Source organism: Geotrypetes seraphini, chromosome 6 (assembly GCF_902459505.1).
Source record: "Geotrypetes seraphini chromosome 6, aGeoSer1.1, whole genome shotgun sequence".
NCBI classification, from domain to species: domain Eukaryota; kingdom Metazoa; phylum Chordata; class Amphibia; order Gymnophiona; family Dermophiidae; genus Geotrypetes; species Geotrypetes seraphini.
In genome coordinates this window covers 91,056,685-91,083,360 of record NC_047089.1, presented here as the reverse complement: position 1 = coordinate 91,083,360, position 26,676 = coordinate 91,056,685, and the positions used below count along the sequence as shown (strand labels likewise).

The following is a 26,676-nucleotide window of genomic DNA, read 5'->3' as shown; positions in this document are numbered from 1 at the left end:
GTAGAAACCTTACTATCAAACCTCGAGGCCTTAACATACAAAATCCTAGACCCTCAAACCACTCACGAAAAAGGACACCAACTTGACATCGCAGCCTACATGTCCCAACAACCCACACAACCAGAGATCCAAACGGAAAATGGAACCGTTCCCTCTGGTCAGATCACTACACTTACTCCTTCAAAATCAACTGGACCAACAACAAAAGCACTCCAATTACTCAAAAAATAACATATCGATCCCACCATAATCCATGACTACACCCCCAAAGACTTCATCTGACAATGGAGCCATCTAAATACAGCAACCTTGGATGTACTACCCCAGAACAACCCAAAACCAGAATCCACAGAAAATCAGACATGTGGTTCAACAACGAACTACTCCTACTCAAAAGGCAATGCAGACAACTAGAAAGAAAATAGAGAAAAAGCAGCCAGGAATCCACAAAAACAGCATGGAGAATAATGAACCAAAAATACAAACAAAAACTGAAAGAAAAAAGAAAGACATACTACACAAAGCAAATAGGAGAAGGACCCCAAGACAGAAAAAAGCTATTCCAGCTACTAAAAGATTTCACAGACATCACTCCCTAACTAGCCAACAGCAACCGCCCCCTCCCTCTGCCACCCTCTTAACCACATACTTAAAAATCAAGATCGTAAACATCAGAGCCACGTTCAATGGAATTCCCACACACATAGAAGAGATCTAAAATCCCCCCACAGAGAAAGAATCAGTTGCAGCAGACAGAACCTGGTCCAACTTCTCACCTATACAATGGTCAGACTTCAACAAACTATATAATAAATGCAGTCACGCAGCCTGTGACCTTAACCATTGTCCCCCCATACCTATTGAAAACCTCAAGTACACTATTCCGCTCCCTGCTCCTACAATGGATACAATCTTTACTCACAGATGGACTTTTTTCAAAAGACCTCAGCGAAATCATCATAATCTGAAACTAAAAGACCCTAAAGCAACAAAGGACCAACCATCCAACTACAGACCCATAGCCTCAATCCCACTGTATGTCAAGCTGATGGAAGGCCTCGTAGTTAAAACCCTAACCTCATACCTAGAAAACCACAACTTACTCCTCCCCACACAGTCTTGCTTCAGAACCAACTACAGCACTGAGACCCTACTAAGAACACTCATGGACAAACTAGACAACATCTCAGTACAGACAAGAAAATCCTAATCATACAACTAGACCTCTCCGCAGCCTTCGACCTGATAGACCATGACATCCTCCTACAAACACTAGACTCCATAGGAATCTCAGGCATACTCTCATGATTTAAAGGCTTCCTACAATCCAGAACCTACAGGGTTAAAACAAAGAAAGAAAAATCTGAAACATGGTTCAACCCCTGCGGAGTTCCCCAGGGATCACCTCTATCTCCCACACTATTCAACCTATACATAGCTTCCCTCAGCTCCTGCCTAGCCAAAACGGTATAACCTCATACAGCTATGCAGATGACATCACTATTCTCTTCCCCTTCGACCATCCAGAGCCCACCATGACAGGCACAATACACAGAACACTCAAAACAGTAGCAACATGGATGACAGAACACAAACTAAAACTTAACTCTGACAAAACAAACTTCATCCTCCTAGAAAACAGCAAAACTTCAACCTTAACAAACCTAGTAATAAACTCGATCTCATACCCCATTCAACCCATGCTAAAACTTCTTGGAGTACTGATTGACAGAGGCTGTACCATGCAACCACAAATCAACAAAATAATAAAAGCGTCATTCGCAACTATGAGAAACCTAAGACAAATTCAAAAATTCTTTGACAGAAAACAATTCCAACTTTTGGTACAATCTCTTATCCTTGGACTAATAGACTACTGCAACATATTATACCTCCCCTGCCCAGCGGCCATGATAAAGCAACTACAAACAATATAAAATACAGCCCTAAGACTCATCTACTCATTGAAAAAATATGACCACATCACAGAGGCATGTCACGACTCACACTGGCTCCCAATACAAGCAAGAGTATACTTCAAATTCTATTGCATACTATTCAAAGCTATCAACGGAGATAGCCCAACCTACTGGAACAACCAACTAATTCAAGCCACCTCAACCAGACACAGAAGAACCCACTCACTATTCACACACCCACCAACCAAAAATGTCAAATGAAGAAAACTATGACAACCTAATGGCCACCAGAGCAGCAAAACTAAACAGACAAATCACCAATCTGCTGTCTTCAACCACTGACTACAAAACCTTCAAAAAAGAAACAAAAACTCTACTCTTCAAAAAATACATAAAACCTATTTAACACAACCAGTTCCTTCCCAAGCTCTACCTACCACACTGTCTCCTATCAAATCTAAAATGTTCAAAATACCCAATTTCTCGACAATTCTTATGTAATCCGCCTATATATCTTGTAACTTCATGACAATTCTTTTGTAATCCGCTTTGAACCACAAGGTAATGGTGGAATAGAAATCACTAATGTAATGTAATGTAATAACTGTGCACCTAAATTGTCTCACGCACAATCTCAAAGGGGGTGTGGCCATGGGAGGGGCATGGGCAAGGCAGAAATATTCCCAAACTTTAGGTGCCCAACTTGCACACACTGCTTTACATCAGATTTCAACAGGCATAAGCTCTCAAAGCCAAAGTTGGGCCCAGATTCAATAGGCGGCAGCCACCTACAAAATGGCTGCCAATTGCATGTCAATCATGCAACTGCACCATTTCTATAATCACGGCTTCAGTGCCTACCTTTCATGTGAATCGTGGCTACAGAGGCATTTTATGACCCTTAACACCACTTTCAGTGTTATCCATGCCTGCAGGGGTATGGGCATCATAAATGCAGGTGCCCTTTTTTAGGCGCCAGTAGTTGCCTACATTTTTGTTTTTTAAACATTTATAAGAAATGGCTTTGCTGCTTAAGTTAGGTGCCAATTATAGAATATGGGTCTGTGTTTATTTTATAAAGCACATTCAGTTCAGAGCATCCTTTATAGAATAGCACTAAGTATAGATTTTTCCGTGGACCTAAATTTGAGCATTATTTATTGAATCTGTCCAAAGACTATTCCAGTGAAAATGTGCTTCTCTTGTACATTAAGGTGCTCATGTTTGAAGCAGATGGACATCTCAAAAGGCCAAAACGGACATCCATGTGCTTCCAAATTCCAATTTTGCAAATGTAGAATAGGGATGTCGAAACAGTAAGGGGATAGTCTATGGGTGTGTTTTAGGTGGGACGGCTTGAAATCTGGATGTCAAACAGCGACTACAAAGGGGGAAGAAACATCTATGTCTAAAAACAGACAAATATACAAAACCAAAAAGTGAAGAGTCCTTGCCTCAATATATGTCAACCAAACAAAAAGGCAAGCAAGATGCCCAAGAGTTCAACCAATGGGATTATTTATTGAAATTATAAATAAAGTCACAGTGCTGAAGATAAGGTCTAACTAGAATCCCAGTTTCGGCATCTTTAGGTGCCTTCTTCAGGCGACAAACAAATGACTGTGTCTTAAGCTGTGTTCTTCCTTGCTCTGGGGATAGGTTTTCTTTCTTCACTCCATTCTCCTTCCAGCTTGTTGTGGTTCTCTGTTTGCCCATTGGTTGAACTCTTGGGCATCTCGCTTGTCTTTTTGTTTAGTTAAAAAAGAAGCATATCCTTATTTAGAACAGTTTTAGGAATGTCCAGGTTACAAAAAGGTGCTCCGATTGAGCAGCTGTCCACTGGAGAGATTAAGGCATGACACTTTATTAATCTCCCGGTGTTTGTTGAGAGAAATTCAAATATTCCAAAAGGTCCCCCTCCCTCTCCTCTAAAAGTGAAACTAGAAGGGGATACCAGGATCTAAGACAGCTTCAGGTATTATAGGCATTCTTAACAAAATAGAAAGCATGTTTGAGGAGTAGCCTAGTGGTTAGTGCAGCAATCTGTAAACTAAGGAGCCTAGGTTCAAATCCCAGGTTAGCTCTTGTTTTTAAAAAATTGTGAGCCCTCCAGAAACAGAAAAAATATCTACTGTAACTAAATATATGACACCTATAAGCCTGAAGGCTATGAAATGGTGTATACTCAGGTACTGTAGGTATTTTTTTGCTCCTGGAGAGCTCACAATTACAAAAAAAAAAAAAAAAAAAGATGATGTAAATTATGATTTTAACCTGAGTCCCTTAGTTTACAGTCTACTGATCTAAGGCCCCCTTTTATGAAGCTACATTAGGTTTTGTTTTTATCACCAGCCATGGCGGTATTAGGAATTCTATGAGTGTCAGAGCTTTTACCACCGCGGCGGTCGATAAAAGAAGACTAATGCAGCTTCATAAAAGGGGAGGTAAGCTCTAGGCTGACCCTCTGCTCTGTGTATTCATTCTCTAAGAATGCTGCTATATAGACGTTCATGTCCCATGTTTTCCCCATTCAAAATGTGGACATTTCAGTTTGCCCAATTTCTTCTGGCTATTAGTCATCTTATACACCCTACCACCTAACCATGGTGTTTGGGAACATTTAGTGAATTAGAAATGACTACCATTATATCTGGGCAGCAGCAGCAGCAGTTAGACAGTGTTCAAGGCAGAGGATCACATTTGATACACCAATGGCGACAACATCGAATTTATACTGTGCACAAAAAAAGGCCCAACAATCTACTTCTCTATTCTGCCATGAAAACTTGATGATGTTCATCAAGCCGCTAGGTCTCGGACATAAGTCGATGGCACCTCTCACCATTGAATCACGCACTCTTGCTTAGTAATCAGCAGCATATCCCTCCCTCTCATGTACTATCGTCCTGGGTTTATGTACAAAATATATGACTGTACGTTTTTGTACTCTTCAGGCTGTCTAAATTCCATCCTTATGTTTTTCCACTCCTTCCGTGGTTGATCTTTGTGTCTTTGCTCCTCTACATTATTCTCTCTGAGCGCATGGAATAGAACTGCCTCCACCCCTGCCCCCTAACACTCATCTGTATGGTCCCCTGCTGATCTTTTTCTCCTCCAAGTAAATTGCATTTAGTACATCTGTTTTAATAGTGAAACCATTCAATTAACTTTTTAGTGTCAAATTTAAAACAACTTGCTAAAGCTGAACATTAACGTAACAATTGCAGTTTGAATGTAGCAGCAGATTTGTGACATCTCATGTTGAGAAGGCTGCAAACAGGCGCGTATACAAATGAAATGTGTTAATATATGGATCTGGAATGGCCAAGTTGTAGCCCCCCCCCCTCACCCCTATCTTCCACCCCCACTACTCCCATAATCACCAAGCCCCTTTTCTTACTTGCGTATCAAATCTCATATAATCCTGCAATATCATCAACAATAAATAAACCACAGACACTTTATTGATGGTATAACCAGGCCGCAGCTTTGTTTATTGGGACAAATAAACAAGCAATTAACAATTGCTTCACCTCCTGAGCTACAAAACATTGTAATTTGACAAAATCAAAATTGTATTCCCCTGACCCCACCACGTCAGCAAGAGCGTAGGGAATGGCATGAACCTCCATGCCCCTATTCCGTTGTCACCTGTCTCAAAGCATATCCGCTCATCTGAGCTCACTTCCCCTTAACTGCTCATCCTCTGATGAGCCTGGGGGGAATACAAATGGACATCCTTGCCCCCTTTCAGGATCACCTGACCCGCTGCATCACCACTCAACTGAGCTCACTACCAAATACTTTCTCATCTTCCAATGAGCCAAAACCTTGTAGCTCGGGATTACCACTACAGGCCTCTAACCTACAAGCGCCCCCCCCCCCCATCCAAAAACAAAGCTGCGATCCAAAGGTTCCCAAGGATAGTAACTGACCTCATCCCCCTGAAGCGCTCCTCCACCAAAAGCACCCATTAATCTTTAGATCTTCAGTGGCACCCCCATATCCATTCTCCAACACCAGCCACTACCAGCTAGGGGACAGCACCACTTCCAGAACTCCTCCATAGGACCACCTGTGTGACTCCGGCACCCCTAGCTCCCGGGATATGGCACAAACCCAGAACAGCCCAATTCGGCACCTAGAAGACCCTAAGTACCTCCTATCTAGAAGGGAGTGACCTCACCCAACACACCCCAAGCATTGACCACCACACAGCTGCATGACTAAACTGCATATCCCGAAGGGCATGTGCCCCTGTGAAAACTGGCAGCAGTAGCAGCTCCATCCCAACATACAAATAACACTCCACACCTCCTAACCCCCCCACTACACTCTCACCCCATCAAACACCCCAGTAACCCCTCAAGCTAGAGCAACCCATCACGTGACCTCACCCTCCAACCATGGAAAAGGCCTCTGCCACCCGGCACTCTACCACAACCTCCATAACTACCAGAAAGGCCTCTAAGCACCGGCGCAAGGAGTCACTCACTGAGAAGTACTGAAGCATAACTCTGCTCGCACCCCGTTACCCCTGCCTGCGAAACAAGCCAAATCGCAGAGCCTAACCGACCACACCGCAGCCCCAACTCATCCACGAGCTCCCTCGCCAAGAACACCAGATCACTCCAAAGAGACGACAAGATGGTCCCTGGGTATGGTCCTGATGAACCCAAGGCACTGCCAGCCACAGCGCACCATCACATGCCAAAAGCTGCCTCCCACACCTGCTGCAAATACACACTGCAGCCCCCATCAGCAAACCTCTCCTGAGGGGGATGAGTCCCCCCAGGACACAGAAGTATGCACCCCAACACCGACAGCCAGAGGCTCCCAGAGCCAAATACTGAAACCGTAAACTCCCCCCCCCCCCCCCAAAGAAAAGGCAAACATACAAATGAAATGTGTTTGATCTCAGAAAACCTTTTGATCAGATCATATAGCATCTAAACTCAATTTGCAAGAATATTCTGGAGTTGGGAACATGACACAGCCACAGAAAGATACAAATTCATGTAGCAAAAATGGGACAAGTCCAATGAATCAAAACCAGAAGTCCAATTAAGTTTTTGATGATAATGATGAGAATAGTTAATTATTGGAGCACGTTGCTAGGGGTTGTGGTAACAGCGGTTAACATAGCTGGTTTTAAAAAAGGTTTGGACAAGTTCTTGGAGGAACAGTCCAGTCTTAAGTAGATAACAAAGTCCCAACTATTACCAATATAGAAATCAACTCAATCAACTACCCCATTCAAACCACCCTAAAACTACTGGCAATGACCTTAGACAGATGCTGCACCCTGCAACCACAAATAAACAAAACAATACAGAAATCTTTTGCAGTTATGAGAAACCTAAGACAAGTCCTAAAATTCTTCGAAAGAACCCAATTCCAACTCATAGTTCAATCCCTAATCCTAGGCCTTCTGGATTACTGCAACATCTTATACCTCCCATGCCCTGCAACAATGATTAAATAACTACAGAAAATCCAAAATACAGCTCTGAGACTCATCTACTCATTAAGAAAACACGACCATATCACAGAAGCTTACATCAACTCACACTGGCTACCAATTCAAGAAAGAATACTATTTACATTCTACTGCATACTATTTAAATCTTTAAACGGAGACGGCCCAACCTACCTGAACAACCGCCTTATCCAAACAACCTCATCCAGACACAGAAAAACATACACCCCATTCACACACCCTCCAATCAAAGAAACCAAACAGAAAAAACTATAGTAGCAAAATTAGATAACCAAATCTCCAACCTACTGATAACCACTCCAGACTACAAGATGTTCAGAAAAGAAATAAAAACTATACTCTTCAAGAAATCCCTGAAACAGTCTTATCAGTTACCTCCCTTCCTCCCACTTACTCCCGATTTCACAGATTCTACCTATCCTAATCCTTACCTCCTCTAGAAATCTCCAATGATCTTCCATTGTAACCCTCCGTTTATAACTCTTTTGTAATCCGCCTTGAACCGCAAGGTAATGGCGGAATAGAAATCTCTAATGTAATGTAATGTAATAGTAAGCTCTTCTGAGAAGGAACCGTGTCTTGAATGTTCTAATATTTACATACAGGTATTTCAAGCATTTTTCCTATCTGTCTTAGTCAGTGGCGTACCTAGCATATGTGACACCCAAGGCCTATCATTTTTTGACCCCCCTACTAACCCCATCTATATGGAAAACATGATTTTTAGTAACAATCCACAGGTCACACAAGAGTGTACCTAGAAAAAAGGCAGTGAGCAGTACAACATCAATATTCCTATTATAAAACTAAACAAGCCAGACTAGTATAGATCAATCCTGCACAGTCAATCCTAACAGAAAACCATGTCTTTCGAACACACAGAACACAGAAAACACCTTCGCCTAGAATGGAATATGTAATAACAAATTAACCCCTCCCCCTTTTATAAAACTATAGTGCGTTTTTTAGCAATGGTGGTAACAGCTCAGACTCTCATAGAATTCTGAGCATCAGAGCTGTTACCACCACGGCCAGCACTAAAAAATGCTCTACAGTTTTGTAAAAGGGGGGCTAAAATAGAAATACATAGTCAAATGTTAAATTGAATCACCAAATGTTAAATGTTAAATTGAACCACCAAGAAGCTGGACTCTGCACACAATGCAACACCACAGAAACAGCGATGCATCTCCCCTAAAGCAAAGAAATAAATAAATAGAATTTTTTTTCTACCTTGTCTACTCTGGTTCTGCTTTCCTCATCTTCTTGACACTCTCTTCCTTTCATCCACTGTCTACCCTCTCTCTGCCCCTTCTATATGGCTTCTTCTCTCCTTCTATTCCCCTTCCAGAAACTTTATGCCTACTCTTCCATTTCTCCCTTCACCCCCATCCATCTTCTTTCTTTCCCTCCTCAAATGGTCTGGCATCTCTCTCCTCTTCTTCCCTTTCCTCTCCCACACCCCCATGGTCTAGCATTTCACTCTCCTCTCCCTTCCCCCCACTTCCATCAGCATCTGCCCCCTTTCTTTCCCTCCAACCCAAAACCATCCAGTATCCTTCCCCCTTATGTCTCTCTCTCCTTTCCCTACACAACAATTCCATCAGCATCTGCCCCCTTTCTCTCCCTCCACTACCTTTCCATACCACCCTGACCCCCTTTTTCTCCCTCCACCACCCTTCTGTGCTCCTCTCTCCCTCCAAATCAGCAAGGTCAAGTGATGACTGCTTCTGCTGCCTCTGCTCCGGAAGATGTAAGTGACGTCGGAGGGTGTAGGCCAAAAGAAGCAGGGAGTTGTGGCAAGGTCCTGCGATGACTGAGGCTGCTGGCCCACCCCCTCTGACATCACTACATCTTCCGGAGCAGTCATTGCGGGACCTTTCTGCACTTCAGCGCAGCCGCCGACTCTGTTTCAGAATAAGTATGGCAGCCACTCTGAGGTGCAGGAGCCGTTTAGAGCAGCATGGGAGGTTCTGGATCCGGTTGCCTGTGCACCCACCTAGGGCTGGCACCCAGGGCGGTCTGCAACCCCGTCCCGCCCTTGGTACGTCACTGGTCCTAGTGGACTCACAATCTATCTAATGTACCTGGGTCAGTGGAGGATTAAGTGACTTGTCCAGGGTCATAAGGAGCAGTGAGGCTGTAACTCTAATCACTATGCCAAACTCTCATCACCAATAAGTTAAAAGATTTGAGGCAACATGGCTTTACTAAAGGTAAATCGTGCAAAACAAATCTGATAAGAGTCCTTTGATTGAGTGACCAGAGAATTGGATTGAGGATGTGCACTAGATGCAATTTTCTTAGATTTCAGCAAAACCTTTGACATAGTACCTCATAGGAGGCTCTTGAATAAACTTTAAGGGCTGAATTTAGGACTCAAAGTGGTGAACAGGATTAGAAACTGGTTGATAGACAGATAACAGAGTGTGGTGATTAATGGAATTTATTGAGGGCTAGATGCATTAAACACGATCTCTAAAACTTTTTGAGTTGCTGTTGGCTAATTTTTTTTGGTCGATTGTGGAACAGCAAGGAAATTATAAGAGATTTCAGGTTATTTGGGAGCCATTAACAAGATACTATAAAAATTGAAAGTATTGCATAGGATAAACATTAATTCCCTTTTGTTCATACATATCTAGGGTGGGGTAGGAGGGTGGGAATATTTTATGATTTCTTCGGCTTATGATTAATTGCTGGATATAAGGGAGGGGAGATATTTGATGAGAGCTATAATTTGATGATATAATAAGTAATGTTAAAGTATAAAATGATTATATTTTGTGTTATACTTATTATGAGTTTAAAAAATGAATAAAGATTTATAAAAAAAAAATTTTCAACAAGTTTCCATGCAAATGATTTGAATGGAGGTTCACTGTTATCCTGACCAACCAGTCGCTCTGAGAACGACTTTGACACTTGCAGAGCCGGTTTGGGGAAGCCCGAATAGCTGAGTGGCAGGGGAAACTCAACTGTTGGGGCTTTTTTCTTTTTTAATGGCACAGATGTGTATGTGTTACACAAGCACAATATCTGCCCCATTAAAAAAAAGAAGAAAAAAGCCCCATGACGCCCCCCACCCCCGCTGACACGTGACATGAAAACCGCAATTGGCAGGAGGGATGCCCCCCCAGCACTCCTGCCGCAGGCCACCAGCCCTCCTGAACCCCTGAACTGCCCCCTCAATTGAAGACCAGCATGAGGGATGCCCACTTCAACCTATAGGTGAACCCCCCTGCCAAACTTACCACCCCCAATAACCCCCCCCCCACACACACACACACACACAAGATTCTGGTACTAAAAGAGGCAGGAGGAATGCCCACTCCCTCCTTTTGCAGCGAACATCCCCCTTATGAACTTAACCCCCCTCCCCGGCCAGGCCCCCCAACAATCCCTCCCTTCCCCTGCTCCCCTTCATTTAAAAAAGCAAAGTCATAAGGAAGGATGCCATTCTATCCTGCCACTGGATGCACCCCGGCCCTACTGGCCTCCCAACCCCCACCCCTGAACCTCCCCCGTATCTTGAAATTGCTTGTGTACATTCTGGAGACTGCTCCATCAAAAGATATAAACAGAATGGACTCAGTTCAGAGGAAGGCTACTAAAATGGTCAGTGGTCTATATAAGGTATATGGGGAAAGACTTAAAGATCTCAATATGTGTACTTTGAAAGAAAGGCGAGAGAGGGAAGATATGCTAGAGATGTTGAAATACCTGTGTGACATAAATGTGCATGAGGTGAGTCTCTTTCACCTGAAAGGAAGTTCCAGAGTGAGAAGGTTTAAGGAGTAATCTAAGGAAATGCTTTTTTTATTTTTTTACAGAAAGGGTGGTAGATGATTGGAATAGTCTCCTGGTAGAGGTGGTGGAGACAAAAACTGAGTCTGAATTCAAAAAAGCATGTGACAGGCATGTGGGATCTCTTAGGGCAGGTGTGTCCAATGTCGGTCCTCGAGGGCCGCAATCCAGTCGGGTTTTCAGGATTTCCCCAATGAATATGCATGAGATCTATTAGCATACAATGAAAGCAGTGCATGCAAATAGACCTCATGTATATTCATTGGGGAAATCCTGAAAATCCGACTGGACTGCGGCCCTCGAGGACCGACATTGGACACCCCTGTCTTAGGGAGAGGAGGAAATAGTGGATGCTGCAAATGGGCAGACTGGATGGGATATTTGGACCTTATTTGCCATCATTTATTCTCTGTTTCAGTTTTGCATGGTCTGTGTCTTGTATATGACAATTCTGTTTAAGATGGGCTAGGGAGGGCTTCTATGGAATCTCCAATGATTTGGAACGTGAGTGCTGGGCAAACAATAGGGTCTTTAATCCACAAACAGGAGGATAGTTAGGATAGGCCGGAGTGAGCGTTGACAGCAACTCCAGTAGTGGGAACCTAAAAATGGTTGTCTTCCACGTTCTATAGCCCAGAAATATTATTGTTAAATATTTTTTTATTAAGTTTCAAAAATTTAACAGTGCAATGTATAGATAATAACAGACAATAAAGCGTAAAAGCACATACAACTTACAAGTATTTATGCACAATCAATTTACCCCACCCTCCCTTCCAATAAATAATCATTATAAATAACAAACATTTTCACCCCACCCTCCCACCCACCCTGGATGTGCATAGAAATAATCAAATTAAAACGATCCTGATGTAATATAAGATGCCAATGGGCCCCAAATCAATTTAAATATATTACCCTGCCCCAATATATCCACATTTATCTTCTCATTCCTATATGTGGAGCATAAATTTGCCCACCAAAAAGAGAAGTTAAGACGATCATAGTTCTTCCAATTTTGTGTTATCATCTGCATTACTACTCCAGTCATAATTATGAGGAGATGACCTTTATAGCGATCTATGGGGGGTTTAATATGTAACAACGTACCACATATGACTATCTCATATATTAATGGAAATATTAAAGAAAAAAAGACAACTATGACTTGATAATGTGTGAGACTATTGGGCAGATTGGATGGAGCATTCATGTCTTTATCTGCTGTCAGTTACTATGTAGCAAATGTAAAGAGAAAGCATCTTCATCCCTAGGTTATATGTGCACTTGGAAACAGCGTTATTTTTGGATATCAAGGGAGCCGGAAAGTGCCAGAGTCATTGCTGTACTCTCAAGAAGTATGACCTATTTTTCCAACTGGGAGTCTTGTGATCTGAGTTTGGATCTTTGGACTATGCTCAAAAGTTCTGTGAGTGAGTTCATACTCTTCTACAAGCTACCTCAAGGCCACAGGGGGAAGAAAGGCTGGATCTTGGCCATCTCGCTTCATAAATGAGCTGTGATTAAAATACATGTTTTCCTGCTCTCCATTAAATATTTATCTCTGTGGTATCTTATGTTATAAATACATTGTGAGGCTATAACCGGAAATCTTAAAGCAACAGGAAACAAAAGGACAAATGTTTGGACTGTTCAATAATAATAAGTCTTTTTCCCAGAATGTTCTCTTTAGCATGTTATGCCTGCAATTTTTTTAACAGTTTGTGCCACCACAGCCTTCTCAGTCTGCTTGTCAGATCACCAAATCCCGAAATATAAGCCTTTGTTACATACTGCGAATTTTATACATGCCTACGTTTTGCTTGTTTAGGCTGCTGTAGGGGAAAAAGGGAATTCAGGCTAGGAAAGGGAATGGGCCAGGAAAATCTGAAAAAAAGATGTGAACAGATTCAATAATGCTGTTTGGATATCCTTGGAAAGTGATTACACCAAACTGAGGTACTGTAGGTCATGGAAATGACCTCTGCAGAATATGACCGACTGATTGATTAATTCCATTCATTTCAAAAGAAGCTTTGGACCAGATGTTCTTAGGATTTTTCTCCTTCTGAGGGTATTTCTATGAAGAAGTGCCTATTTTTAGGTGCCGAGAACACACTTATTTGGAGTGCCTACTTTTCTTGATAAAGGGGATGGGATGACTTCCCTAAGCTAAAGTAGCAAGGGCGCTTCAGCTTGGAGAAGAGATGGCTGAAGGAAGGTATGATAGAGGTTTATAAAATACTGGATTTGGGTGGAGTGGAATGAGTAGACATAAATTGCTTGTTTACTCTTTCCAAAAGTACTAGGACTAGGTGGCATGCAATGAAGCTACTAAGTAGTACATTTAAAACAAACTAGAGAAAATTCTAGAAAATGCCTAGCCGATGTAGGTGCCTAACTTACTTGATTAATAGTCTAAATTGGTGCTAAATATAGGCACTTAACTTATAATTGAAGTTAATTGAAAAGCGCACAACTTGCTAGGTGTGACTCTATAAAACTTAAGAGCCTTGTCCAAAACACCTATGTTAAAGTGGGCGTAATTAGAGGCAGATTGTGGGTGTGTTTTTGAGTTATGCACATGATTATAGCATATGGGCCGATGTCTGCCTAACTTAGGCACAGGCATTTAGGTGAAGAAAACCTTAGCATAAATATGGTGCACGTAAAACGTAGGATGCCTAGCGATGCCTAAGGCCACTAAGGCGATGCTAAGCGCAATTCTATACAGTACACCTAACTTTTATAGAAACACACTTAGTGCTGCACTAGTTGGTGTCAATTTTTAAGGCAACATATATAGAATCAGGGTGTCAACGTGTAATAAACTCTGGAATTCGTTGCCAGAGATGTGGCAAAACAGTTAGCTTAGCAGGGTTTAAAAAAGGTTTGGACAATTTTGTAAACTAAAAAGTCCATAAGCCATTATTAAGATGGACTTAGGAAGATCCACTGCTTATTTCTAGGATAAGCAGCATAAAATCTGTTTTACTCTTTTGGGATCTTGCCAGCTACTTGTGACCTGGATTGGCCACTGTTGGAAACAAGATACTGAGCTTGATCAACTTTTGGTCTTTCCTAGTTCGGCAACTCTTATGTTCTTGTGTCATATTCTTATGTAATACTGGCTTATCAGGTCAAAAGCGGAATATAAACAATAAACTATAAATGCATGGTTATATTATGTATGAGCACTTATGCCAGTCATGTAGCTGGTTTTAAATGTTAACACCTATTTTGTTAAAGCGTAAAGGTTCCCGATATTCAATAGGGTCTAACCAGGCAGGAGAAGCACCTGTACAGTTAAACCCTGAGCTGGCCTGTTAAATATTGCCTGTGACCACTCAGACACTGTCTGGCGGTGATATTTAGTGCCAAATAAGTGGATGAAATTTGGACAACAAAAAGGCTGTCCTAACTTAATCCATTAGTCTGAATATTGGCTGGTGCCCAGTTAACTTTCAGGTGATCACACACTCCCAGATATCATCTACATGTGTAATGTGTCCTGACCATACTCTGCCAAACTCCGATTATATGAATGCCCATACGCAAAGGCCCAAATTCTGTATATAGCACCACAAGTCGATTTGCATGCCCAACTTAATTGTTTCACACGACCAGTTGGCCAATAACTGGCAATGAACACCAAATAACTGGTGCTAACTGGCACCAATTAGAAGTTATGCGCACACCTTGGTAGGCACGTTCTATAAAGTGCTGACATCAGTTCTAATGTGTGAATCTGAAAAGGGGGTGTGGCCAGGGGGAGGAGCATGAGCAGTTTGTTGGTGTTCCTAAAAGTTAGGCGCACTGTTATAGAATACACCTAATCTGTACACAACTTAGGCACAAGTATTTAGGCCTGGTTTTCCTTGACCTAAATGGATGCGCCTAAATGTTATGCCGCATTCCTCCACTAAAACAGTATATCTTGAAGTCAATAGTAAGATACTGACATTATTTCATCTTCTACAAAAGCAGTATCATATACATTCATTCGGCTTTTGTTCCTTTTTACTATTTTTCTAAGGGCTTCAGAAGTGCCAGGTTGTTAGCCAAGTGTTTTCAAAGGATAAGAACATACATATGGCATTGGCCTCCACTAAGCATGATTCTATAGTATATATGGTGTGTGCCATTATGATCAGTGACGATTTTTTAGGCCTAAAGTACGCAACATCCCTTCTAGGTGCATACTTACAGAATACCATTAGCTGTAAACTACTAATTTTTTCACATGGGTTCACTATCTATACCAGCATTTTGAAGGTATTTCTATATGAAGCCCTTAAATGTACACAGCAAAGGATGATTGCAAATGTTGGTATTTTAATCAGTTTAAAATAAAGTCCTAAGATGCTTGCAATTACTGCAAAATCCAGCAGCCAAAATGATTTTAGGGTGCCAATGATGGGACAGGGTGACATCCTTCCTGATTTCCTTACACTGGCTTCCTTGGATCTAAGGATTTACTTCAAAATGTTAACTTTTATTTTTAAAACTCTTGAATATTGGACTGACCTATTTTCAAGACTGCATTGTTAAGAATGTTCCGCTGAGAATTCTTTGATAACAATCTCAGTTATATTTGGCTATTCCTTCTAAAATGGAAAACCTATTAGTGAAAACATTGTAATAATCTGTGACTGGTTGAAGAAATTATTTTATTTGTTAAGCTACAGTGGTTTCAGAAATGCATATATGATGGTGTGCCAGTAACTGGGGCACATGATGTTGCATTTTAGACTGTTTTCAGATATATTTTTAACTCATTATGGCTCTCTTTTACTAAGCTGCGGTTTCTACCATGGCCCGGGGCACTAAGGCCCAGATTCTCTAAAAGTGTGTCCCGATTTTAGGCAGCTGTAGGCGTCCTACAGCTGTCTAATCAGCCAATCGGGATGCACGTTTTAAAAAAAAAAATGCTCCCCAGGCAGGCCGCCTATATTGAAGGCGAGGCCCGCAAGACATCTAGGCCCTGATTCTGTATAGGACGCCCGGGAGAGGCGTCCTATTCAGAATCGGCCTAAACTAAACCCCGATTCTGTAACCGGCGTCCATGTTACAGATGCGGGTTAGAGAATCGGGTTAGATTAGACACGGCCCGCTACACTTATCGCGGCAAGGGATCTCTCTGCCGCTATAAGTATAGCGGGCCGTGGCCCCCTGACCGATCACTGGCAGGAGGGTGCCCAAACCCTCCTGCCCGAAGACGCACCCCCCCCGACACTACCGACCGCCCCCCCCGACACTACCGACCGCCCCCCCCGACATTACCGATCCCCCCCCCCCCCGACAATATCGGTCGCTGGCAGGAGGGTGCCCAATCCCTCCTGCCCGAAGACGCACCCCCCCCGGCGCTAACAACCCCCACTCCACCAAACCTATTCTTACAGATGGGTCTTGCACGTCGAGCAAGCAGGCACGCCTCGTCGAAATGAGGCGGGCCCGCCCCTTCCCGGCCCATCCCGCCGAAGCCTAAGGTCTGATTGGCCCAGGCTCTAGAAGCCTGGACCAATCAGGCCTTAGGAATAGCGGGTCCGCCCATCCCTACTAAGTCTAAGGTCTGATTGGCCAATCAGTGTCGGAGTGTCGGAGTGTCGGAGCATTTAGCACTCCGGGCTATGGTAAAATCTTCTATTGCAGGCTTAGTAAAAGGAAGGGAGAGGGGGGTTAGTATATCTTGTTGCAGTTATTATCTTGAAGTGTCTTGATACTTTAACTATTGGATTATTTGTATACTAATCAGTCCCTAAATTCAGGTATGGTGCAGTAAAGAAAAATTTGCATTTTTTTTTTTAGTGGACCAGTTCCATATCAAACAACTCCCCCAGTCCCTAAAACCTCCTCCTCACAAATCTCCCACAACCTGATAACTATGGTGCCTCCTGAAGACCTCCTTAGTCACTCTTCCTTCAATGGTATCTGGGTTGAAAATGGTACCCAAAGCCCTCTAACAATAGTCTTGTGGTCCTGTTGCACAAAATTGTTTAATGCTGTCCTGATTGCGAAGTGAACAATTATTTGAAGAAGTCATTCTCAAGTTTTACTAGGTTTCTCAGGTTTCATATAAGAACATAAGAAGTTGCCTCCGCTGAGTCAGACCAGAGGTCCATCTCGCCCAGCGGTCCGCTCCCGCAGCGGCCCATCAGGCCTATTGCCTGAGCAGTGGTCCCTGACTATTTCTTTAACCTACCTCTACTCCTATCCCTATAGCCTACCTCTACTTCTATCTGTACCCCTCAATCCCTTTGTCCTCTAGGAACCTATCCAAACCTTCTTTGAAGCCCTGTAACGTGCTCCTGCCTATCACAGCCTCCGGAAGCGCGTTCCATGTATCCACTACCACCCACGTAGATAACTTAGAGGATCTTTTACTCATGTTTTCTGCAACAGAGCCCATAGGAATAAAATGGGTCTTATGGCAGATAACATGTGCTAACCTTTAGTAAAAAAAACAAAAACCCAACAACCCAAAAACCTTAGTTAACTACCTCCAGTAGCAAATTTTGATAGGCACAGGAGTGGCTCCATGCTATTGTCATGCTTCATTTTAGGCTGGAAGCTGCAGTGCTCCTTTTCCACACAGTGAAGGTCAGCCCTGAGGAGAAACAGCAACTCCTTAAACCAGAATTCACAAATAAGTTGTGTGAATGTGTGTGTGTTGGGGGGGGGGGGGCAGCAGAGGAGGATGGAGCACTGCTCTTTGCTGAATTCTTGTCTAGGAATTGCTGCTTCTGCTTGAAACCAACCCCCTAAAGGTAAAGGTATAGAGAAAAGTCTGGAGAGAGTGATCTGGAGGAGAGAGGGGAAGAGATGGAAGGCAGAATATTCCCCCTTTTCCTATAAGAGCCTCTGCTTGAAATACAGCTCTGCAGTACAGCCATGAAGTTGTCTATACAGAGATGTAGTTATCTTTTTTTATGTTTTAAGTTTTGATTGTCTAATGATATCTCCTACATCTCTGAAATATGGTGGTTGATGGAATGATGCATTTAAAAATATATTGCAGAAATAAAAAAAACAAACTTTATTGAAATGATAAAAGTGGGTTAAACCACTCAAAAGCCACAAAAAAAAAAACAGACTAATAGCTTGCAGATGCTTTTAAAAACTATTTGCCATGACCAGTCATACAACATTTTAGCACATCTCAGAATATCACTTTGTACTATTTTCTAAAAGATCATGACCAATACTGCTGTGAATAAGTGCAGGGCCTTTCAAAAACTGAAAACAGAAAATCCAGCTCAAAACCTCCTTTTCATCTTCCTTAGCACACTATAAAAAAAACCATATATTCACATCCTTGAAAATTTCAAAGCCATTGTCAATATTAAAGGCTCGCTTCTCAGTTCAATGACTTAATTTTAGACTTCTAATACCTGCCTGTAGTTTACTCTCAACGATTTACTTTCCCTTCATCCTGAGTGCGCACCTATCAATTCAGAGCATTCTGCTGAACACACTTTAAAGAGATTTCTCACTATTGTCCTAAGACTAATTCAAAACTCATAAGAGGCTCCTCTAAACACAACTGAGAAAGCAGAGAAAAAGGATGCACCTTTATCAAATGGGATTTGCACCTCATTTTATGAGCTGGAGCACAAGTCAAGTAGAGAATTACATTTGAAAGGGAATTAAACCAAATGGAAAGATTTCAGTAATGCATACAGCCCAAAGCTAGGATGATAGATCTGCTGAACAGCTGATGAGTGGTATTTCCATTAGCTATTGAACCTCTTAACAAGGCTTATCACGGCCCTGGAAAATGATACTCACTCTTGCACTGCTCTGGCTATGGAAAGAGCCGTGGATCCTGTTTCGTTGACACTGTCTAAGGTCACATTTGGCAAGTCATCATCATCACTGTCGCTTTTAATTTGCACGGGAGACAGGCCCCGGGGGTCCATTTGTGCTGGAACAAAAAAAAGTTACGCAAAGGATTAAAATTAGTATAAAACTACAATAACATTAATACACACAATTAAACACTGCCCCCCCCCTCCTTTTATCAAGCTGTGCTAGAGATTTTTAGTGTGGGTGGGCAAGGTAAGTGCTCTGACGTTCAAAATAATTCTATGAGGGTCATGATCCGATGCTCATAGCAATTCTATGAGAGTCGGAACATTTACCACAACGGCTCACACTAAAAACCTCTAGCGCAGCTTGATAAAAAGGATCTTATATAATAACAATAAGTCAGGCATCTTTCTCAATAGGAGGGGGCCAGATTGTGGAATTTACTGCCAGGACAAGTATGTTTATGTAAAAATGTCGAACAATTTAAGCGAATGCTTAAGATTCATTTGTTTGTGAAGGAGTTTTGTTGCTGAGCTCAATATAAAAGAAGAAAGGATATTATGTGTTAATGTGTGTTATGTATAAATGAACTGTGTATGTGTAGTTGTAACCCGCCTAGTTGTTAGGCGGAAATAAATTTTAAAATAAATAAATAAATACATTAATTAATTCACAATTCCATTTATAAGCTATCTGATAAGAACATAAGAATAGCTTTACTGGGTCAGACCAATGGTCCATCAAGCCCAGTAGTCCGTTCTCACGGTGGCCAATCCAGGTCACTAGTACCTGGCCAAAACCCAAGGTGTAGCAATATCCCATGCTACTGATACAGGGCAAGCCCAAACTATGTAATATATTCCAGCTAATGCATTTACTTGCTTTGGCTTTGGTTTAGCTTTGTTTGCATATTTATATAGGGGTCAACTTTTAGACAGTACAGTCATCATCTAACTTTAAATGCCAGCACCAGTGTTTAACTTAATCCAAATGTGTTGCAACACTGTTATTTGCATACAGCAAGATTCTATACTTGGATGTCTCCTTTTAAACACCCCCAATGCTGTGCAGTGAAATTCTGCTCTAGAACACATCTAAACACCCAGATTGTGTTATTGAATACTAACATAACCTGGCACTGAAATGCCTTACATTTAACCCCCTCCTCCCCCCCCCCACACAGACTTGGCATAATTATACATAAGCTCAAGGTGTGCTACATTCAGCTGCATGAGTATTTTTCCTGTCCCGGGGGGGGGGGGGGGGGGCTTACAATCTAATTTTGTAGATGAAGCAAGGGAAGGTTGAGTGGCTTGCCCAAGGTGAACAGGATTTGACAAACCAGGCTCCCCTGGATAGTAAACCTAATTATTAAGCTATTCCTACAGAGCATACGCACCTGGCTGTATCTTATAAGCTGTGTAAGTAAGTGACAGCATGTGAATGTCTTGTATTGTAATTTGTGTGTGCCCGTAAAGAATAGAACCTATTCACTTTGGACTAGATTCACTAAGCAAACTGATTATGTACCGATCGGTTTACAAGCCCTTTGCGACCCGATTTCACTCAAACCTGCTTCACTAACCTCTCCTCCAATTTGATCCCGATCCATGCATGCAAATGAGGGGAATTGGCATGCAAAGTAGGAAGGACGTGATTCACTAAACTTACCGACTGGCTGGCCAATCAAAAAACTAGCGACTAGTGAGGACCAGTCACTTGGGCTAAAACCCTGCTCTCTGCCCTGATTCTCCTGCTCTGGCCGCCCTGCTCTCAGCTCTCTGCCCCGACTCTCCAGCCCTGCTCAGCCCCAACTCGCCTGCCCTTCCCCGCAGTGCGAGGCCGTGGTTTTAAAGCAGGTTAAAACCACAGGCTCACAAAGTTTAATAAAATAGTTTAGAAAAAAACAGGCACGAAGGACCACCAGCGCATGCGCAGACCATTTACAGTCTAGGAAGATGGTATGCACATGCTCAAGCATCGCTCTCCAGCGATCCGTGGGGTTGGTGGGGGGCGTGTCAACGATCACCTCCATTTGCATGCAGGCCTTTAGTGAATTCATCGGCCTGCATGCAATCGGGCACGGATCGGACATGGAAAGGAGGTTAGTGAATCTAGCCCTTTGCTGCCACTTATCCACATGAATTCAATTGAGCTGTTGAATCATTAACTTTTGTTTTTTTTATATACAATTTTAGCGTTTAGTTAGTTTGTTGTTTTTTTTTAAGAAATTGTGTTGTTTTATGTTTATTGATTTGTGCATGGACTTATGAAACCCAAATAGCTTGTTTGGATATGCGGGATAAAAGTGTTTTTAAATAAATAAAATAAATAAGTGGCACCTAAAACATGAGCACTGAAAAATAACGCTCAGCACTATTATATAAACGGTGTGTAGAATTAGGTGCAGTTTAAAGAATAGCACTTATGCCCAGGAATCATGCCTAATTTTAGGTGCATCCATTTGCATCAACTGAAACATGGTGCAGACCCCCATGTCTGTAAATTCTAGGACAGCCCCAATCCACATATGCCCCTCCCATTTCTGTACCCCCTTTTTAGACTCATATGTAAAATTTAGGTGCAGATCCTGGCCTAACTTTACACACATAACTTTTGATTAAATCCAATTAGCACTAGTAATTGTTAGGATGCCAATTATCAGGGCTCATTAAGTTATTACCGGCTTATTGGCTCATTAAGTTGCACGCACAAATTGGACACATACCCAAATTTGTGCACGCACCTCAAGCACCATATATAAAATTTACTACAAACTGTGTACGCTAAGCACAATTTCTGTAACAATTAAGCTCTTAATTAGCATTATAGAATACTAGACTGCAGTTATGCATATAATTTTAGGCATGAACACTTATTCTAGCTCTATGTGTGCCTAAATGTGGTAATTATGGACTAGATTCTATAAACAACATCTAAAAAAATCAGCACCAAAAAAATAAACAGTGCTCAAAGTTAGGCGCTGTTTATGGAAATAGCACTTAGCAGCACGTTACTGAAGCATGGGGAAAGCAGAAGAACTGTCAAATGATCTGCAAGCAAAAATAGTTCAAGTTTATAAATCAGGGGAAGGATATACTGTAAAAAGATATCCAAAGATTAGAAAAATGGAAATCAGTGCTGTTCAAACTCTGATCTGTTAATACCAAGGCAGGGGCAGGTGGTCCAAGAAAGATTTCAGACACAACTGCCAGGAAACTCTGTAGGGATGCAAAGAAAACCCCACAAGCAACTTCTACTGAAATACAGGTTTCTCTGAAAAGTGGTATGGCTATTTCAGCATGCGCAATAAAGAGATACTTGAACAAAAAAGGGATTCTATATAAGGTATGGGGGAGGGGGGAGGGCATGGGGGGCTAGGTGGCTGAGGCATGAGCGAGTGGGCATCCCCCCCTGCTGACGATCTTCGCAGGGGAGGGGGTCAGGAGTGTAAGGAGCTCTGGGGGCTGCGATCTTTGTGGGGGGAAGGTCAGGAGTATATGGGTGGAGGGTTTGGGTGGCTGCAATCTTCAGCGGGGTCTGAGAGTGTGGAGGGGGTCCGGGTGGTCATGATCTTTGTGCGGGGAGGCAGGTTTCCAAGGCAAGAGGGATTGGGCATCCCTCCTGCCTCTTTTTTTCGGGGGCCATCGTGGCCAACTATGGCAGACCTGTTGGTAATTTTGGGTCGTTAGTAGTGGTCACTAGATTTAGCAATGTTAGGGCATGGATTGGGGTGCTCATTTTAATATTAATGATCTCATTTTAATACTAATGAGGTCATTTGCATGGCAAAGTCAGACGCTGCAACGAACGCATGGAAAAGACTGGGGTGAGCCATTGTAGACATCGGTCGGTGAATTACGTTCAATGCTAAACTGGCTCAGCTGGTTTAGCGATGGAGGTGGGAGGGAGGCCAGGACAGGAGGCGGGAGAGATCCCTCCCTTCCCGGTCCACCACTGGAACCAGGGCTTACAGCAGGCCCAGGGGAAGCTTGCAACAGATTTGGGAGGGGGCGAGAAGGTGCTGATCCGAATATACAACAGAGACCCCCCATTTTTGGACCTAAAAATCTCAGTTTATGTTCAAGTATATACGGTACTTAGCACCTGTTTCAATGCAGATGCAAACTAAGCACAGGCCACTGAAATCAGGGGTGTCCAACCTGCGGCCCTGTGAAGTATTTTGTGTGGGCCCGTTCGGTTTTCCTCTGCTGCTGCCCCCCGGGTGTTTACCGTCTTGCCGGCTCCCTCCTCTGTCTTGCTGCAGCGTTTCCATAGCCCCAGAAAATTTTTTTTCGGCCAATGCGGCCCAGGGAAACCAAAAGGTTGGACACCCCTGGTTTAAATGGAAACCACGAGAACAGCAAGCTCTGTGGGAAGGCTCACTATTGTCCTCCATGTACCCAATAATCTGAAGTTTTTCTGTGGGCAATCTACACCCGATTTTTCTGCAGAAAACATGTTCTGATTATCATCATTTCTCTCCTCACTCTGTGGATAAAAGCCTTTATAGCAAGCACACATTTACTGTCTGAGATATATAAAGGGTAGAGTTAGATAGGGGAAAAGATTACACATGGATATTGCATAATATACTGTTTACTTTACACCTAGTTCAGTACTTCACATACTCTATTTCTCCACTCTCACAATGACTCAGGTCACAGCAATGTTGTTCTGAACCAACTGTTTACTGAAACCAGTTCTTGAGAATACAGATGCAATGTAGCAGAGGCAGACAAAAGATAAGAGGCAACAAGTAGAAAGCAAATTATTTACCAAGTCTCTGGTCCCCGGAAGTAGAATGAAGGGTTTCAGGGCAGGCGTGCTGTTTGACGCTGCCTGAAGATTTAAAGTATAACACCGGGAGAAGGGTGGGCTGGAGGGCTAAAACCAGCAACCAAAACTTTGGGGGGAGGCTATGGTACCAGTGGTCTCCCCCATTCTGACGCCTATGATATGTACTATTGTATTTTAATGTGATTGTGGATATTTTTAATTGTAAACCACATAGGTGGGTGTGAAATAAATAAATAAATACAGTTTTCATTTATAGTTCTGTAACTGCTCAGGAACTCTGATGTAGGTTCTTAAAATCCAAATCAGCTGAGAGGTGCTTGGTTTCTCAGGAATCTTGATTCAGATGGCAAAGTTTCCTTCAGCCCATTACTATATAGTCAATTTCCTTCTTACTGTATCTACCTAAAGCTTTCCATCTCTTTTCTCTCACCCTGGCCCTCCCATTCCCCTTTCTTTTATTACCCAGTATTTCACTAACTCTGTGCTCTCCCTCCTTCCATCCAGTACGACACCCTCTCTCCCCCTTCCATCCAGCATGTCCCCCTTTTCTATCTTTCTTTCCGTCCAGTTTCGCCCCTCTCTCTCTCTCTCCCATTTTTCCATGGAGAGAACACCCCCCCCCCCTTCAATGTCAGAGATGGATGACAGGAGGAGAAAATAAAAAGGCCTATGGACATTAAACTTTGGCATGAGAATTTAAAAAAGATAGAAGAAATTAGAAAGTATAGATTATGACTAGCATGATTGAAAAATGAAGACCCCCTTTTATCAAACTGCATTAAGGTTTTTTTAAACACTGGCTGCTGCAGTAAAAGCTCTGACGCTCACAGGAAGTCTATGAGCATCGGAGCCTGTGCATCAGCAGCTGGCGATAAAAAGTCCTAACATGGTTTGATAAAAAGAGGCCTAAATGGCCAGACAACAAAGGTAGAAAAAAACATTTGGGGCCCAATATTCCTAAAATTGCTGAGCACCTAAATTTATGCCCCTAAATTAGACCCCAAAATTTGCGCTCCATTTTCATTCAAACTTAGCACATAAGTTTTCAACTGAAAATTCAACTTAATTTAGAAGCTTAAAAATTCATGCTCATAAATTTAGGCCTGACATTCATTTGTCTAGATTTATGAGCCTAATTTAAAATCTTAGAAATGAAAATCGGTGCTAAGTTCCTAATTTATCCCCTCCTTATACAAAACTGCGCAAGAGGTGTTTAGCGCTGGCCAGTGCGCTGAATGCTCTGTACTGCTTCGACACTCATAGGAACCCTATGACCATCGGAGTAGTGCAGGGCATTCAGCATGCCAGCCAGCGCTAAAAACATCTTGTGCAATTTTGTAATGGGGGGGGATATTTTCCCTGCCCTAAATCCACTCCTGTTGCCACTCACCTTTTATATCCTAAATTTGAATTTAATGATATTTTGAGCAAAATTTTATGCACTCAATCCTAGTGAATTTACAAAGAGACCAATTTATGAGCATAACTCACAAAATAAGAAGCAGAAATCCTTTGAATATCAGGCCCTTTATTTTTAGTTTTGGATAAAGTAGTTAGTAGCCAGGTCATTCCATTCTAACAATAAAAATAAATAAATAAAAAATGGAAAATATGGTGATACCTTTTTATTGAACTTAATACATTTTTTTAAAACTAGCATTCAGAATCCAAACCACCTTGCAAAGGTCAGGACAAATGCAAAGTGATGCACATTGGGAAGAATAATTCAAATCATAGTTACCAGATGCTAGGATCCACCTTAGGGGTCAGCACCCAAGAAAAAATTCTGGGTGGAATCGTAGGCAGTATGCTGGAGCCATCTGCTCAATATGTGGTGGCAGCCAAAAAAACAAACAGAATGCTAGGAATTATTACAACAGGGATGGTAAATAAGACTAAAAATATTATAATGCCTCTGTATTGCTCCATGGTGTGACCTCACCTTGAGTATTGTATTAATTTCTGGTCATTCTATCTCAAAAAATATATAGCAGAATTAAAAAAAGGTTCAAAGAAGAGTGACAGAACTCCTCTTGCACAAGAAAAGACTAAAGAGGTTAGGGCTCTTCAGCTTGGAAAAGAGATGGCTGAGGGGAGATATAACCGAAGTTTACAAAATCCTGAATGGTCTAGAACATGTGCAAGTGAATTGATTTTTTTACTTCATCAAAAATTATAAAGACCAGGGGGCACTCAATGAAGTTACAGGGAAATACTTTAAAAACCAATAGCAGCAAATAATTTTTCACTCAAACAATAGTTAAGCTCTGGAACGTGTTGCTAGAGGATGTGGTAACAGTGCTTAATATACATGAGTTTAAAAAAAAAGGTTTGGACAGGTTCCTGGAGGAAAAGGCCATAGTCTGCTATTGAGACAGACATGGGGGAAGCCACTACTTGTCCAGGGATCAGTAGCATGGAATGTTGCTACTATTTGAGTTTCTTCCAGGTACTTGTGATCTGGATTAGCCACTGTGGAAACAGGATACTGGGTTAGATGAACTATTGGTCTGACTTGGTATTCTTATGCTCTTATGTATACCATAGTAGTATCATATTGCCCTGATCTTAGAAAGGGGATTTTGTTTATTTAGAGCTTCTATACCGCTACTAATGACTGGGGAGTCAATTCAGAGTGGTCTACATGAGCCTCTGCAAAGGCGCTATAAGAACATAAGCAGTGCCTCCGCCGGGTCAGACTATAGGTCCATCCTGCCCGGCAGTCCGCTCCCGCGGCGGCCCAAACAGGTCACGACCTGTCTGAATCACCAGAAGGGGCTCCCTTGCCACCTTGGTTTCTCATTGAAGTCCTATCTTCCCATCGTAGTCCTAACCCTCCGG

The 26,676-nt window shown here is 42.3% G+C and overlaps 1 protein-coding gene across 4 annotated transcripts in view; it reads right to left on the bottom strand.

Moving 5' to 3' along the window:
* The window catches only part of KLF12 (Kruppel like factor 12), a 568,201-nt gene that overhangs the window by 151,698 nt on the left and 389,827 nt on the right, over positions 1–26,676 (bottom strand). For all 4 annotated transcript variants that reach the window (XM_033949555.1, XM_033949554.1, XM_033949556.1 and 1 more), the window contains one exon: positions 19,015–19,150. In XM_033949555.1, the coding sequence (XP_033805446.1) occupies positions 19,015–19,150 (136 nt within the window). The remainder of the gene's footprint in view (positions 1–19,014; positions 19,151–26,676) is intronic.